At 45.7% G+C, this 12,121-nt stretch overlaps 1 protein-coding gene across 1 annotated transcript in view; it reads right to left on the bottom strand.

Annotated features, from left to right (window-relative positions):
* Positions 1 to 7,582, bottom strand: part of IQGAP3 (IQ motif containing GTPase activating protein 3) — a 52,986-nt gene extending 45,404 nt beyond the window's left edge. Inside the window, exons 1-2 of the mRNA XM_037132642.2 lie at positions 7,507 to 7,582; positions 4,385 to 4,472 (exon numbers count right to left, since the gene is read on the bottom strand). Coding sequence (XP_036988537.2) covers positions 4,385 to 4,472; positions 7,507 to 7,543 — 125 coding nt within the window. The 5' untranslated portion in view covers positions 7,544 to 7,582. The remainder of the gene's footprint in view (positions 1 to 4,384; positions 4,473 to 7,506) is intronic.
* Between the last annotated feature and the right edge of the window lie 4,539 nt (positions 7,583 to 12,121).

Raw genomic sequence — 12,121 nt, 5'->3', positions numbered from 1 at the left:
GATTTGGAATACTTCTTTCCAGCCTCTTTTTGCCTGTAAGGTCTCTTTTGAGAAATCCGCTGACAGTCTGATAGGAACTCCTTTGTAGGTGACTGTCTCCTTATCTCTTGCTGCTTCTAGGATTCTCTCATTTTAATCTTGGCTAATGTAATGATGATGTGGCTTGGTGTGTTTCTTCTTGGGTCCAACTTCTTTGGGACTCTGAGCTTCCTGGATTTCCTGGAAGTCTATTTCCTTTGCCAGATTGGGGAAGTTCTTCTTTATTATTTGTTCAAATAAGTTTTCCACTTGTTGCTGTTCCTCTTCCCCTTCTGGTACCCCTATAATTCAGATGTTGGAATGTTTAAAGATGTCCTGGAGGTTCCTAAGCCTCTCATTTTTCTGAATTCTTGTTTCTTCATTCTTTTCTGTTTGATTGTTTCTTTCTTCCTTTTGGTCCACTGCATTGATTTGAGTCCCAGTTTTCTTCCCATCACTATTGGTTCCCTGTATATTTTCCTTCATTTCACTTAGCTGTGAATTCATTTCATTTGTTCCTCTAATTTGTGACTAAAAATCAACCAGTTCTGTGAGCATCCTGATCACCAGTGTTTTGAACTGTGCATCTGATAGGTTGGCTATCTCTTCACCACTTAGCTGTATTTGCTGAGGAGCTTTGATCTGTTCCTCCGTTTGGGCTTTTTTTTTTTGGGGGGGGGGGTCTTGTCTTACCTGTTGCATGTAAGGGGCGAAGCCTTAGATGTTCGACAGGGCAGGGCAACCCATGTTGCCAGTTTGTGATGCTATATGTGGGGGCGGGGTCTGAGAGAAAACAATGGCACCTGCTTTGCTCTCTGTTGGATCCCAGTCCCCTCTGCTGCTTCCCCCAAGCAAACTGGACCTTTCTGACACTGATTCCCATGTGGGGGACCTGTTACATTCTAGAACCCTGTGGGTCTCTCCAACAAACTCTCCCGTGAGGCTGGGAGTCTCTCCCTGCACCTCAACCCTCACAGATATTTTCAACTGGTATTTTGAGGCTTTATTTCTCTGTGCTGGGACCCTGGGCTGCAGTCTATCTCGCTCCCCAGTTTCTCCTGGTTTATCTACGTGCAGATGTGGGACTGCCCAGCCAACCAGCTGCCTGGTACACAGTGCATCGCTTCACAATCACCACCTTGCTGTGTCTGCCCATTGCCACCCCTCGCCCAGGGTCCACCGGCTGCCACCTTGTATGCCAGGTGCCACTGCCTTTTTTAGTGGAGACCCTTCTCTACCCGCTCTCTGACTCTACCCCGCCTACCGGTCTGAATGAATAGTTAGTTCTATTTTAACTCCTTTGTTGTTGGACTTCCGCACAGCTCAATTTTCTATCCGTTCTGGTTGTTACTTTGTTTCTAAATTGTTATTGTCCTTATTTTAGTTGTGCGAGGAGGCACAGGGTGTCTATCTATGCCTCCATCTTGGCCAGAAGTCCTAAAGAAAATAAAGTGTTAAAAGATGCTGGCCTGGCCAGGTAGATCAGTTGGTTGGAGCGTCATTGTGTGCACCAAAAAGCTGTGGGTTTAAACCCCAATCAGGGCATGTGTGGGAGGCAGGGAAGCAGCCAACTGATGTCTGTCTGTCTGTATCTGTCTCTCCACTTTCCTGTCTCTCTAAAATCAGTAAATATATTCTTGGGTGAGGATTAAAATAGATAGTAGATATATAAGATAGATAAAATCAATACAGGAATATCCTTGAGTGAGAAGAAAAAAAAGACGCGAACACAGTGATCTGGGCAGCCGTGGCTTACCTCTTTGAACAGCCACATCAAAATTACAACTAAAATATAGAACCATCACTCAGAACCGTCAGAAATTAAGCTGAATGGAAGTCTGACAAGTATGGAATTAAGAAACCACATCCATCCAGACTGGTAAGAGGGGTGTGGATGTGGAATGGGCTGGCCCCACACCCACGTGCATAAAAATTCAGGATCAATATCTTGGGATTGAGGAGTCCCAGCTCCACACCAGGTCCTCCCCCATCCCCTGCCACACAGGATTCTAATGCCAGGAGGATATGTCCCCACAACTTCTGGCTGCGAAAACCAGCAGGGATTGAGTTGGTGGAGGAGGCTGCTGGAGCCCTAAGCAGTTCCTCTTGGGGAACACACACACCGACTCAACTACTCAGACTCGCTTGTTCTGAGCTTCAGTTCCAGGGTGGCAGCTTGAAGGGCACCAGTGGCATACAGGGAGAGACTGAATTGTCTGGCATTGGAGTGAGTAGAGGCCATTGTCCCTTTGCTGAGCCCTACCCCACCCCCAGAGCTGGTAGGCTGGTACCATGCCTGAGACTCCTGGCTAACACTGTGTGACCTACCTGGAGATCCACAGGGGCTCTACTCAACCCACTTATGGACACACCCAAGCTGCTTTTCCAAAAGAGTGGCTGGACTGGGTGCCTAAATCCTATCAAACAAACAACAGCTAGCTTCAGTGAGCCCTAGTCACAGTCCAATTAGAGTCAAAACTTGGCTTCACCTGGGAATCTCTAAGCTCAGCACACATAGCAGCCATCTCAGATTGCTTTACCATGCAGGCAAGGTGCCATGGACAAAACACAGGGGGCTGGCCTTGGCCTGCACCACCCAGGAAGCTCCAGGGCCAATGCACACAGAGGACAACTACAGACCATATCGGAGCACCACCACCCTGCCCATGCACAGCTGATTCTCCTCAGAGAGCAGCAGAGGTTGGTAGTCAGTGGTCACAGCCAGTCCTTGCAACTGACTGGTCTGGGTAAATCCTTCCCATTGATCTGCCAACATCAACCAAAGCTCCATTACAAGAGGAGGGTATACTCAGCCCACACAAAGGGTGCACCTCAAGTACCCAGCGTGGGTGATAGAGGAGACTATGCCACTGGACCCTATAGGACACCTACTATATTAGGCCACACTACCAAGACATGCAGTCAAAGCAGCTGTTCCCAGTACATAGACATAGACACAAACATGAGGAGGCTGCCAAAATGAGACAAGGAAACGTGGCCCAAATGAAAGAACAGATCAAAACTCCAGAAAAAGAGCTAAATAAAATTGAAATAAGCAATCTATCAGATGCAGAGTTCAAGACACGTGTTATAAGGATGTTCAAGGAACTTAGTGAGGACCTCAGCAGCATAAAAAAAGACCCAGTCAGAAATGAAGGATACCCTAAATTGAAATAAAGAACAATTTACAAGGAAACAACAGTAAAATGGATGAAGCCAAGAATCAAATCAATGATTTGGAACGAAAGGAAGCAAAAAACAACCACAGAACAACAAAAAGAAAAAAATCCAAAAAAATGAGGATAGTATAAATAGCCTCTGGGACAACTTTAAGATGTCCAACATTCATCTCATAGAAGTGCCAGAAGGAAAAGAGAAAGAGCAAGAAATTGGAAATTTAACTGAAAAAATAGTGAAAGAAAACTTCCCTAATTTGGGAAGGAAATAGACATGCAAGTCCAGGAAGCAAAGAGAGTCCCAATTATGATGGATGCAAAGAGGCCCACTCTAAGACACATCATTATTAAAAGGCCAGAAGTTAAAGATAAAGAGGGAATCTTAAAGCAGCAAGATAAAAGAAGTTAGTTACCAGCCCTGGCTGGTGTGGCTCAGTGGACTGAGTGCCAGGCTGCAAACCAAAGGGTTGCTGGTTCGATTCCCAGTCCGGGCACATCCCTGGGTTGCGGGCCAGGTTCCCCTGTGCAGGGCCCATGACAGGCAACCATACATTGATGTTTCTCTCCCTCGCTCTCCCTCCCCTCTTCTCTGTATAAAAATAAATAGATATCTTTAAAAAAAGTGAGTTATCTGAAGCCAGGTGGGAGGAGGCAGGAGAAGAGTGGGTGAAGAGGTGAGGGAATTAAGGAGTACAAATAGGTAGTTACGGAATAGCCACGGGGAAGTACAGTACAATATAGGAAATAGGGTAGCCAAAGAATTTATACTCAGGACCCATGAACAATGGTGAGGGGATTGCCTAAGGGAGTGCCAGGTACTGGGTGGAGCGGGGAAAAGGGGGAAAAATTGGGACTACTGTCCTGGCTGGTGTGGCTCAGTGGACTGAGTGCCAGCCTGCAAACCAAAGAGTCGTTGGTTCAATTCAGGGCACATGCCTGGGTTGCAGGCCAGATCCCAGGTAGGCGGTATGTGAAAGGAAACCACGTATTGATGTTTCTCTCCCTCTCTTTCTCCTTCCCTTCCCCTCTCTGTAAAAATAAATAAATAAATAAAAATATTTTTTAAAAAGAAGATGCTATTTCCACTCTCCCTTTCCCACAGAACAGACTCTTACCCTTTTGCATTTGCTTTGGGAGCAGGTACTTGGTGTGGGAAAGGGAGACCAGAAAGACACAGTCCCCCCACTCACCGTTTGGCTTCCTCCAGCCGGCACAGGTACTGATAGGCAACATTCTGCCGCCTCTGCTCGTCCATCTCCTCAGCTGTGAGGCGTTCATCTGAGGAGTGAAGGGGGATAAGGTCAATGAAGGGAGCATGAAATAGATGGCCACAGCAATGAAGCTTCTTGGTGTACAGGCTGATGCTCCAACCGAGCCACCCGACCAGGTGAAGTTCTTAACAGACTTTCTTAGGGAACTCTGCTCAGAGACCAGAAGCATCGCCAATTATCTGCTCCTCTCTTCCGAAGACACCCTGGCTCGTCTTCTGCTCCCATCCAGTAAAGCTACCCAGTCAGCACCCTGCTCAAGGGTGGCCTTTGAACCCTTCAGGGGTATCCTTCCTTTATCAAAGGCATTCCTTCCCATTCCTCTTCAGCCATCTTTCTGACCACCTCCCGCCAAATGTACTTCATGGACCTCCCTCCATGCAGGGATATCCCAGCAGCGATATCCAGATCCCTCCTTAACTGGTAACATAGCTGCTTATTTTATCCCTACTTAGACTCTGAGTTGTCCAAGAACTGACTGTGTCATCCTCCTCAAGTACTCTCCCTAGGCTAGGTTAACAGAACCCACTAGGACTCATTATTCAACAGCCATTCATTCACTCAAACCACCTATGTCAGTCACTGGGCTAGCAGACACCCACTCTTAAGAAATAGCGATAATTATTAAAACAGAAAAATACTCCAAGATTATAACCCATGAATAATCTATACAAACAGCAGTGGAAGCAAAGGATTCTACTTACGAATAGAATCTTAAAGAAAGAACAGGTGGAGCCCTGGCTGTTGTGGCTCAGTGGATTGAATGCCAGCCTGAGAACCAAAGGGTCACTGGTTCGATTCCCAGTCAGGGCACGTGCCTGGGTTGCAGGCCAGGTCCCGGGTAGGGGGTATGTGAGAGGCAACCACACATTGATGTTTCTCTCCTTCTCTGTCTCCCTCCCTTCCCCTCTCTCTAAAAATAAATAAATAAATAAAATCTGAAAAAGAACAGGTGGAAAGAGAGAGAAGGCAGTTCAATAAAGAGAACAACATGAAAAAGTCCACTCGGGATTAAGTAGAAGGACAACAAAGAATTTTATTTTACTTTATTTGTGTTTAGAGAGAAGGAAAGGAGTAGAAAAAGAGGAAAATAAACATTGATCAGCTGTTTCCTGCAGGCGCCCCAACAGGGGACTGAACTTGCAACCCAGGCATGTGCCCTGACTGCAATCTAACCGGTGATGTTTTGCGTTGTGAGCTAATGCCCAATCCACTGAGCCACACCAGTCAGGGCAGAAGGACAAAGAATTTTTAAAAATAACAAAGGTTGCCCTAGCTGGTGTGGCTCAGTGGATTGAGTGCTGGCCTGCAAACCGAAAGGACATCAGTTTGCTTCTCAGTCAGGACACAGGCCTGGGTTGTGAGCCAGGTCCCCAGTAGGGGGTGTGCGAGAGGCAACCAATGTATGTTTCTCTAGTATATCAGTGTACCTCTCCTTTCTCCCTCTCTTACCCTCTCTCTAAAAAAATAAACAAAATCCCACTCTTTATCTTATTTCTTTATATTGCACATCCTGCAATGATTTGGGAGGGGCAGGGATTATTTGAATTGGCAGTTAAGCAAGATAAAACACACACACATACACGCCCCCGTTCAGATTTGAAAGCACTGGCCCACTGCAGGAAATATATTAGTTCCTCTGATGCAGTATATAAGGAACAAGTGTTGGCAGCGAAGCATGGAAAATAAAACAGTAAGTGAATGATATCATCTCTGAGTTATGAGTTGAGGAGTACAAGACATGGGCAGGGCTTTGTACACAAGCACACAGTCTTTAAAAAAAAAATCAGTCTTCCTGGCTTTCTCAGGTCTGGAACTAGCTTTTCTTCAAAAGATTGGTGGACATGGGCTTTGTTTTATGACTCCCAATGGATAAGAAGGAAATTTTGCCTTTTATTCAGAAGGTTTTAATGGAAGACTTTCTGCTGCCCCATCCTTCTGACTCCAGTCTCTATCTAAAGCAGTGTTTTTAAAAGTGCGGTTCATGGACTAACTGCATCATAATTACCTGGGGTGAGGAAGAAGCATAGCAGAGCTCATTATACATGAAAATTATAAGCCCCCATCCAGACCTACTAGAGCTAAAACTCTGGGGGTAGGGTTTAAAGTTTTCATTTTAAACAAGCTCCCCAGATAATTCTGACACCCTAAAGTTTGACAGACATTATCTCAAAGAGGCATCAAAAAGTCAAGGAGCCCCTGTGGGGGTCAAAAAAATAACTTTCCTCCCTCCTTTCTAAATTCTAGCTGGGCTAATAATAACATTAACATGAGACAGATTAACAGGAGAAATTTATTATGGGTGTACATGCAGGGGTGCCATAAAAATATGAACCCAAGGAGACGGAGCAGGGTCCGGGATTGCAAAGAGAAATTAGATAAGTCACAAGTAGATGAGAAAGAGCAAACATGTGGTAAACAAATTCTTGTTGGGTCACCCAAAAACAGGGTACACAGAGAGAAGTTCAACAAATAGGCTTTGCTGGATTTCTCCCTGCCTATCACATTCAGTTTATGCAAGGTTTTGTTTTGTTTTGTTTTGTTTTTTATTCCTTTAGGCGGGTAAGGACAGAGTGTCAAAAGTTCTATCTGAATCTTGTGTTTCTTAGTAACTAGCTTAAAATCAATATCCCGAAAGACATATTCAGGGGTGGCAAAACTTTGGCTCGCCTCACCGTCCAGGTGTCTTTAGGTGTCCAGTCCCCTGGCAGCGCTTAGCAAGCGTGGCAGCCATCAGTAGCTGCGGAATTTTACGGGGCTATCCAGACCACCTACATTCTCCCAGAATGTAGGAGCCCCACAATTTCAGAATAAGGGAGAAAACTCTTTGTAACCACAGAAGTCAAGAGAAGTTTTGCTGCTCACAGCTTGACTCCTGCCCGCAGGATTCCGGATTCAAAGCTCCCTCCTCACTGAACATAGTCCCACCAGCCCCGTCCTCGTAGGGCCCGCGCCTGGTCGCTTTCCAACCTCTCCCAAGCACCACCTAGCCCCCGATAAGGGGCACCACCGCCGGACCCTCCTCGGCCCCTTCTGGCACTCACAGACCACCCGGCCGGGGACCGCTCCTCTCTCCTCCATGTTTCTTCTTTTGCAGGTTTGAATCTCCCGCCGCCAGCCACAGCCACTCACCGACCAACACTTCCGGTATGTGCGCAGGGAACACTGGGATTTGTAGTTCTGGGCTGCGGAGGCCGGCCGCCTCTGGGGAAGATGAGAATACGGTCCCAGCGGGGCGAGGGCCCTCTCTAGCTATACCCTGGGTTGCTGTTCCTCCAGGGCTCCTTAGTTGTTAAACCGTCTTATTTCTAGTAGCCCCTGTCATTGCCTTTATCATTTCCCCCTAGTATTCCCATTAACCTCAATGCGACCTGCTTGGATGACATGGATACACAGATAAAGAAGTACAACCAGCCCTTGCTGGTGAGGCTCAGTGGATTGAGTGCCGGTCTACTAACGGAGGGATCACTGGCTCCATTCCCCCGTTAAGTTTGAGGGTTCGGGCCCCCAGTGGGGGGGCTCTTGAGAGGCAACCACACATTGACGTTTTTCTCCCTCTTTCTTCCTTTCCTTCTCTAAGAATAAATAAATACAATCTTTTTTAAAAGTACAGTTAAATCCCTAAAGAAGCTTGCTGCCCTGGAATGTGTGATAAGCATATAGACAAATAAATTAGAGATCAGTGATACATAGCGAATAAGAGTCAATTGCTATAATGAAGGACAGGAAGACTTTCTTGTGGAGGTGACAGCTGATCTGGGTTGAAAAGTTAACAAGAATTCAACAGATTGAAGGAGAGAGGAATTGCAGTCAGCTGAAACAGCATGTAGAAAAGCAGGGAGGTGAGTTCAGGAAATTAAAATTAGTTCAGTTTTATAGGAGAACAAAGCCCAACCAGAGAGCGGCAGGAAGCCGGGAGAGGCACAGGCCCAAATCCTGAAGGGTCTTGAGCACCATGGTCTGGGGAGCAGTCACATGCCAAAGAACACTTTAGACATAAGTCAGAGACAGACTTATATTTTATAAAGATTCCTGCGGCAGCAGAGATTTGAGAGGGAGTGAGGCCAGGGACAGACATCAATTGAAAGTTTATTGCAGTAGCACAGGTGAGATAAGGGTCCGAGCTAATAAAAATAATTATAATGACAACTATACTGAAAAATTATCTTCTTGGTATATTACTTAATAGTCTTCCCCACCTGGTATTTCTCCTATTGCCCTTCTCCCTATATGCCATTCAAGCAGGTAGACAACCTAGGCTTGTAGTCTCAGGGGAGAAATGTAAAGGGGCAGAAAATAGAAAATATCCAAACCTTCAGAGAAATAAAGGAGACTTGGCTGAGACAAAGCTATTTGGGAGATGTGGGGTTTGAAGACAGTGGGTGTTCCCTGAGACTAGGAAGGATTACTCTTGCCCCCTCTGCCACCACCACTGGGGGAAGGTGGGAAGTAGGGAGAATCTAAATGTTGGTGGCTCCTGGTGACAGAGATCCCACTCCCTGTTTCCTGGGAAGGACTGGAGGAGCACAGGTCCCTGAGAAAGAACAGTTGCATAACCAGCCAGGCAGCTATGCCTTTAGAATGTTGTGCAGAAATTGCCCAATCCAGCCAGAAAGATAGTACCTAGATGACTTACTCCCTCTTCTGGTTGGAAACGAGGGTCCCTAAGCCTGAAATGGCCAGTGGATGAGAAGAAAGATGTCAGAGAGTAAACAGTTGGCCAAGGACAAGAGGGGCCTTCCTTTTTAAGTCTTAGCATCCCATTTCTCCTCCAACTTGGACTACACCCTGGGAGAAAAGAGGAGGCAAACTAGACAGACTGTTTCTACCATCCCGGTGGAATAGGTGCTTGAAGTTGAGATGTAATCTCAAATACACGATTTGTGGAAATTACATCAACATTCATTGAGTGTTTATTGTATCCTGGTACTATATTTAGCATCATCTTATAAGGACCATCTTATTTAATCTTCACACTATAGATGAGGACACAGGTTTAGAAATTTCACACAACTAAAAACTGGTAGAGCCAAGATTCAAACTTAGTGCAATTCCAAGCTTGAGTTCTTAATCACTACATACTATACCACTTCCAAGGCTATGGCCATGAGACTGCAGAAGACAGGGTACACCAGAAAGAGGTTTCAGAAGTAGAACCAATAGGATTGAGAGCTGAAAGAGAGTGGGCAGTTATGGGTGTCTACCAGGTTTCCAGCTTAGGGACTGGCTTGTTGGTTTACCAACTAAGACCAGGAACATATTGGGTTGGCCAAAAAGTCTGTTATATTTTCTCCGTACAATGGCTCTAGTAGTGCTTAGTTGCCTTTAACTTATTCAAAACATTTTGTTAGATTGCATTGTAACAGCTGTCATATCATCATGCATTTAAAAAAACTTATCAAAATTGGTGAATTTTTGTGTAGCCATTTTAATATTGAAGATGGAAGAAGATACATGACATGTTTTAGCACATTATGCTTTATTATTTCAAGAAGGGTAAAAATGCAACTAAAATGCAAAAAAAGATTTGTGCAGCGTATGGAGAAGGTGCTGTGGCTGATCGAATGTATCAAAAGTAGTTTGCTAAGTTTCTTGGTACTATTGTAACAGGGTGCAGCCAAGAGGGGGCCCCCAAATAGGAATTTGGAATGGGGCCCAGAACTCAAAGTGTCCAGGAAATATTAGAAAGATATAAAAGGTCTCCTCACCCCTTCCCCCCACAGGTTTGAGTTGTAGGAAGGGACACATGGAGCAGGAACATGCAGAGTTGTTTTGAATAGCAACAGCTTTGCAGCTAACCTCTGGCATGGTCATTTAACATATGTATAACATTTAACTGGTTGTATAGATATGTTAAATAGCTGTGGCCATGCTTTGAGCCAGGGGGATAGAAGTGTCCACCCAAAATGTAACTGCAAGGCAGCTCCCCTTGTGTGAGAGCTTGGAGAAGATTGGCTCCATGACATGGGGCCACACCTGCCCAGACTCATGATGGCAGTCCAGTAAACTTGGAATAATACAGGAATGCTGGCAGGTGTACCTGATTATAGGGGGAGTTGGAAATGGGGGTACAGAGGAAGGTGGGCATGGGGATTTAAACCCAGACACGGCAGCCATTGAGGAGAGGAAACCACGAGGCTTTGGCCAGGGTGGGGACCCCCACAGCTTTGCCAAGAGAGAACTAGGCAGTTTTGGCAGAGTGGACCTCCATAGCTTTGTCAGAGTGAGGACCACGTGGATTTGGGGTGCTCCCTTTGGCCTAGGAAGCAGGAGAGACTTTGCCTGGAAGAAGGGTGCAAGGACTTTTGTTGGTGGACCATGAGAAGGTGCCACATAGCTTTGGATTAACTGGAGATCCTGGTCGAGACACAGCTGATGGTTCCAGGAGCCTGGATCACGGACCTCTGCTTTTCCTCAGATACGGTACCCAGTTTCGCACAGAGGGAGAGGAAAGGACTGTGTGTGTCTGTGGGTATCCTAAAGGACTTTGATATTTTAACAAAGACTTAGGTCATTACTTTAAGTCTGTATAGCTTTAAATAAACATTTTCTTTCCTTTTCACTTATCTCCGGCATTGAGACATCTTTCCTCTGGCTGCGGACAAGTGAACCTAGTGGAGGTCCTTTCATTAATAGCATATCATACTCCCCCTTGGCCCTGTTCTGTAACAGTTTTTGGCGTCCCTGGGTGGGCCAATAATTGCCCCTCCCCAGTCTGTTTCTGTAACACTATTGACATCTTGGCCACACAATTCTTTGCTGTGGGGCTGTCTTAGGCACTGGGAGGTATTTATTATTTAAAAGGTTTTATTTATTTACTTTTTTCAGTGAGAAGGGAAGGGAGGAAGAAAGAGAGGGAGAGAAACATCAACATGCAAGACATGACCTGCAACCCAGGCATGTGCCCTGACAGGGAATCAAACCTATGATGTTTTGGTTTGCAAGCTGGTGCTCAGTCCACTGAGCCACACCAGCCAGGCTGCATTGGAGGATGTTTAGTAGCACCCCTGGCTTCAACCCACTAGAAGCCAATAGTTGGAGTTAGGTGACATACTCAAAATATCCAAATCAGTAAAGTTATGTGTGAAAATAAAAAATCTCTCTTTCATTTCACAGAAAAAAAGTAACAGACTTTTTGGCTAGCCCACTAGAATGAATAGATTTGAGGAACTAGGAATTTTTCTTGGACAAACTAAGTCTAGAGGTATACATTTAGAAGTTATTGCCTTATTGGTGGTGGTAAAATCAGAGAAGTGAATGACTATGAAACCAGAAAAGACACTGGCATTCCACCTCCCTGTCACTACCAAACCCAGTAAGCAATGACAGCAATTCAATCTTTATAGGCACTTTATTCAGATGGTCGGTGATCTGAGAAGATGGCAGGTTCATACCCTAAGAGACCATCTTGTCTTTTCTTTCCAGGCCAAGGTTTTTGTAGCAAGAAATAAACAAGGTGCAGTGAGGGGTTTTGAAGTTCAGGGAGCACTAGGTGAAAGAAACTGCAACATTCCTGTCCTGGGCAGTTAGCTGGTCCCAGGGGCTGGTGGTCCTCTTCCTGGAACATAAAGGCTGGGATGCTTTCACTTGTCCCCAGACGGTGGTCCTTAGCAGTGCCCCAGGAGGTTGGCTGTTTTCCCAGGAGCCAGGACAGGCCTT

The sequence above is a fragment of the Artibeus jamaicensis genome, unplaced genomic scaffold (assembly GCF_021234435.1).
Source record: "Artibeus jamaicensis isolate MK-2021 breed Jamaican fruit bat unplaced genomic scaffold, CSHL_Jam_final contig_447, whole genome shotgun sequence".
NCBI lineage: Eukaryota > Metazoa > Chordata > Mammalia > Chiroptera > Phyllostomidae > Artibeus > Artibeus jamaicensis.
The sequence above is the reverse complement of the archived record's forward strand: the minus strand, read 5'-3'. Positions and strand labels throughout refer to the sequence as shown.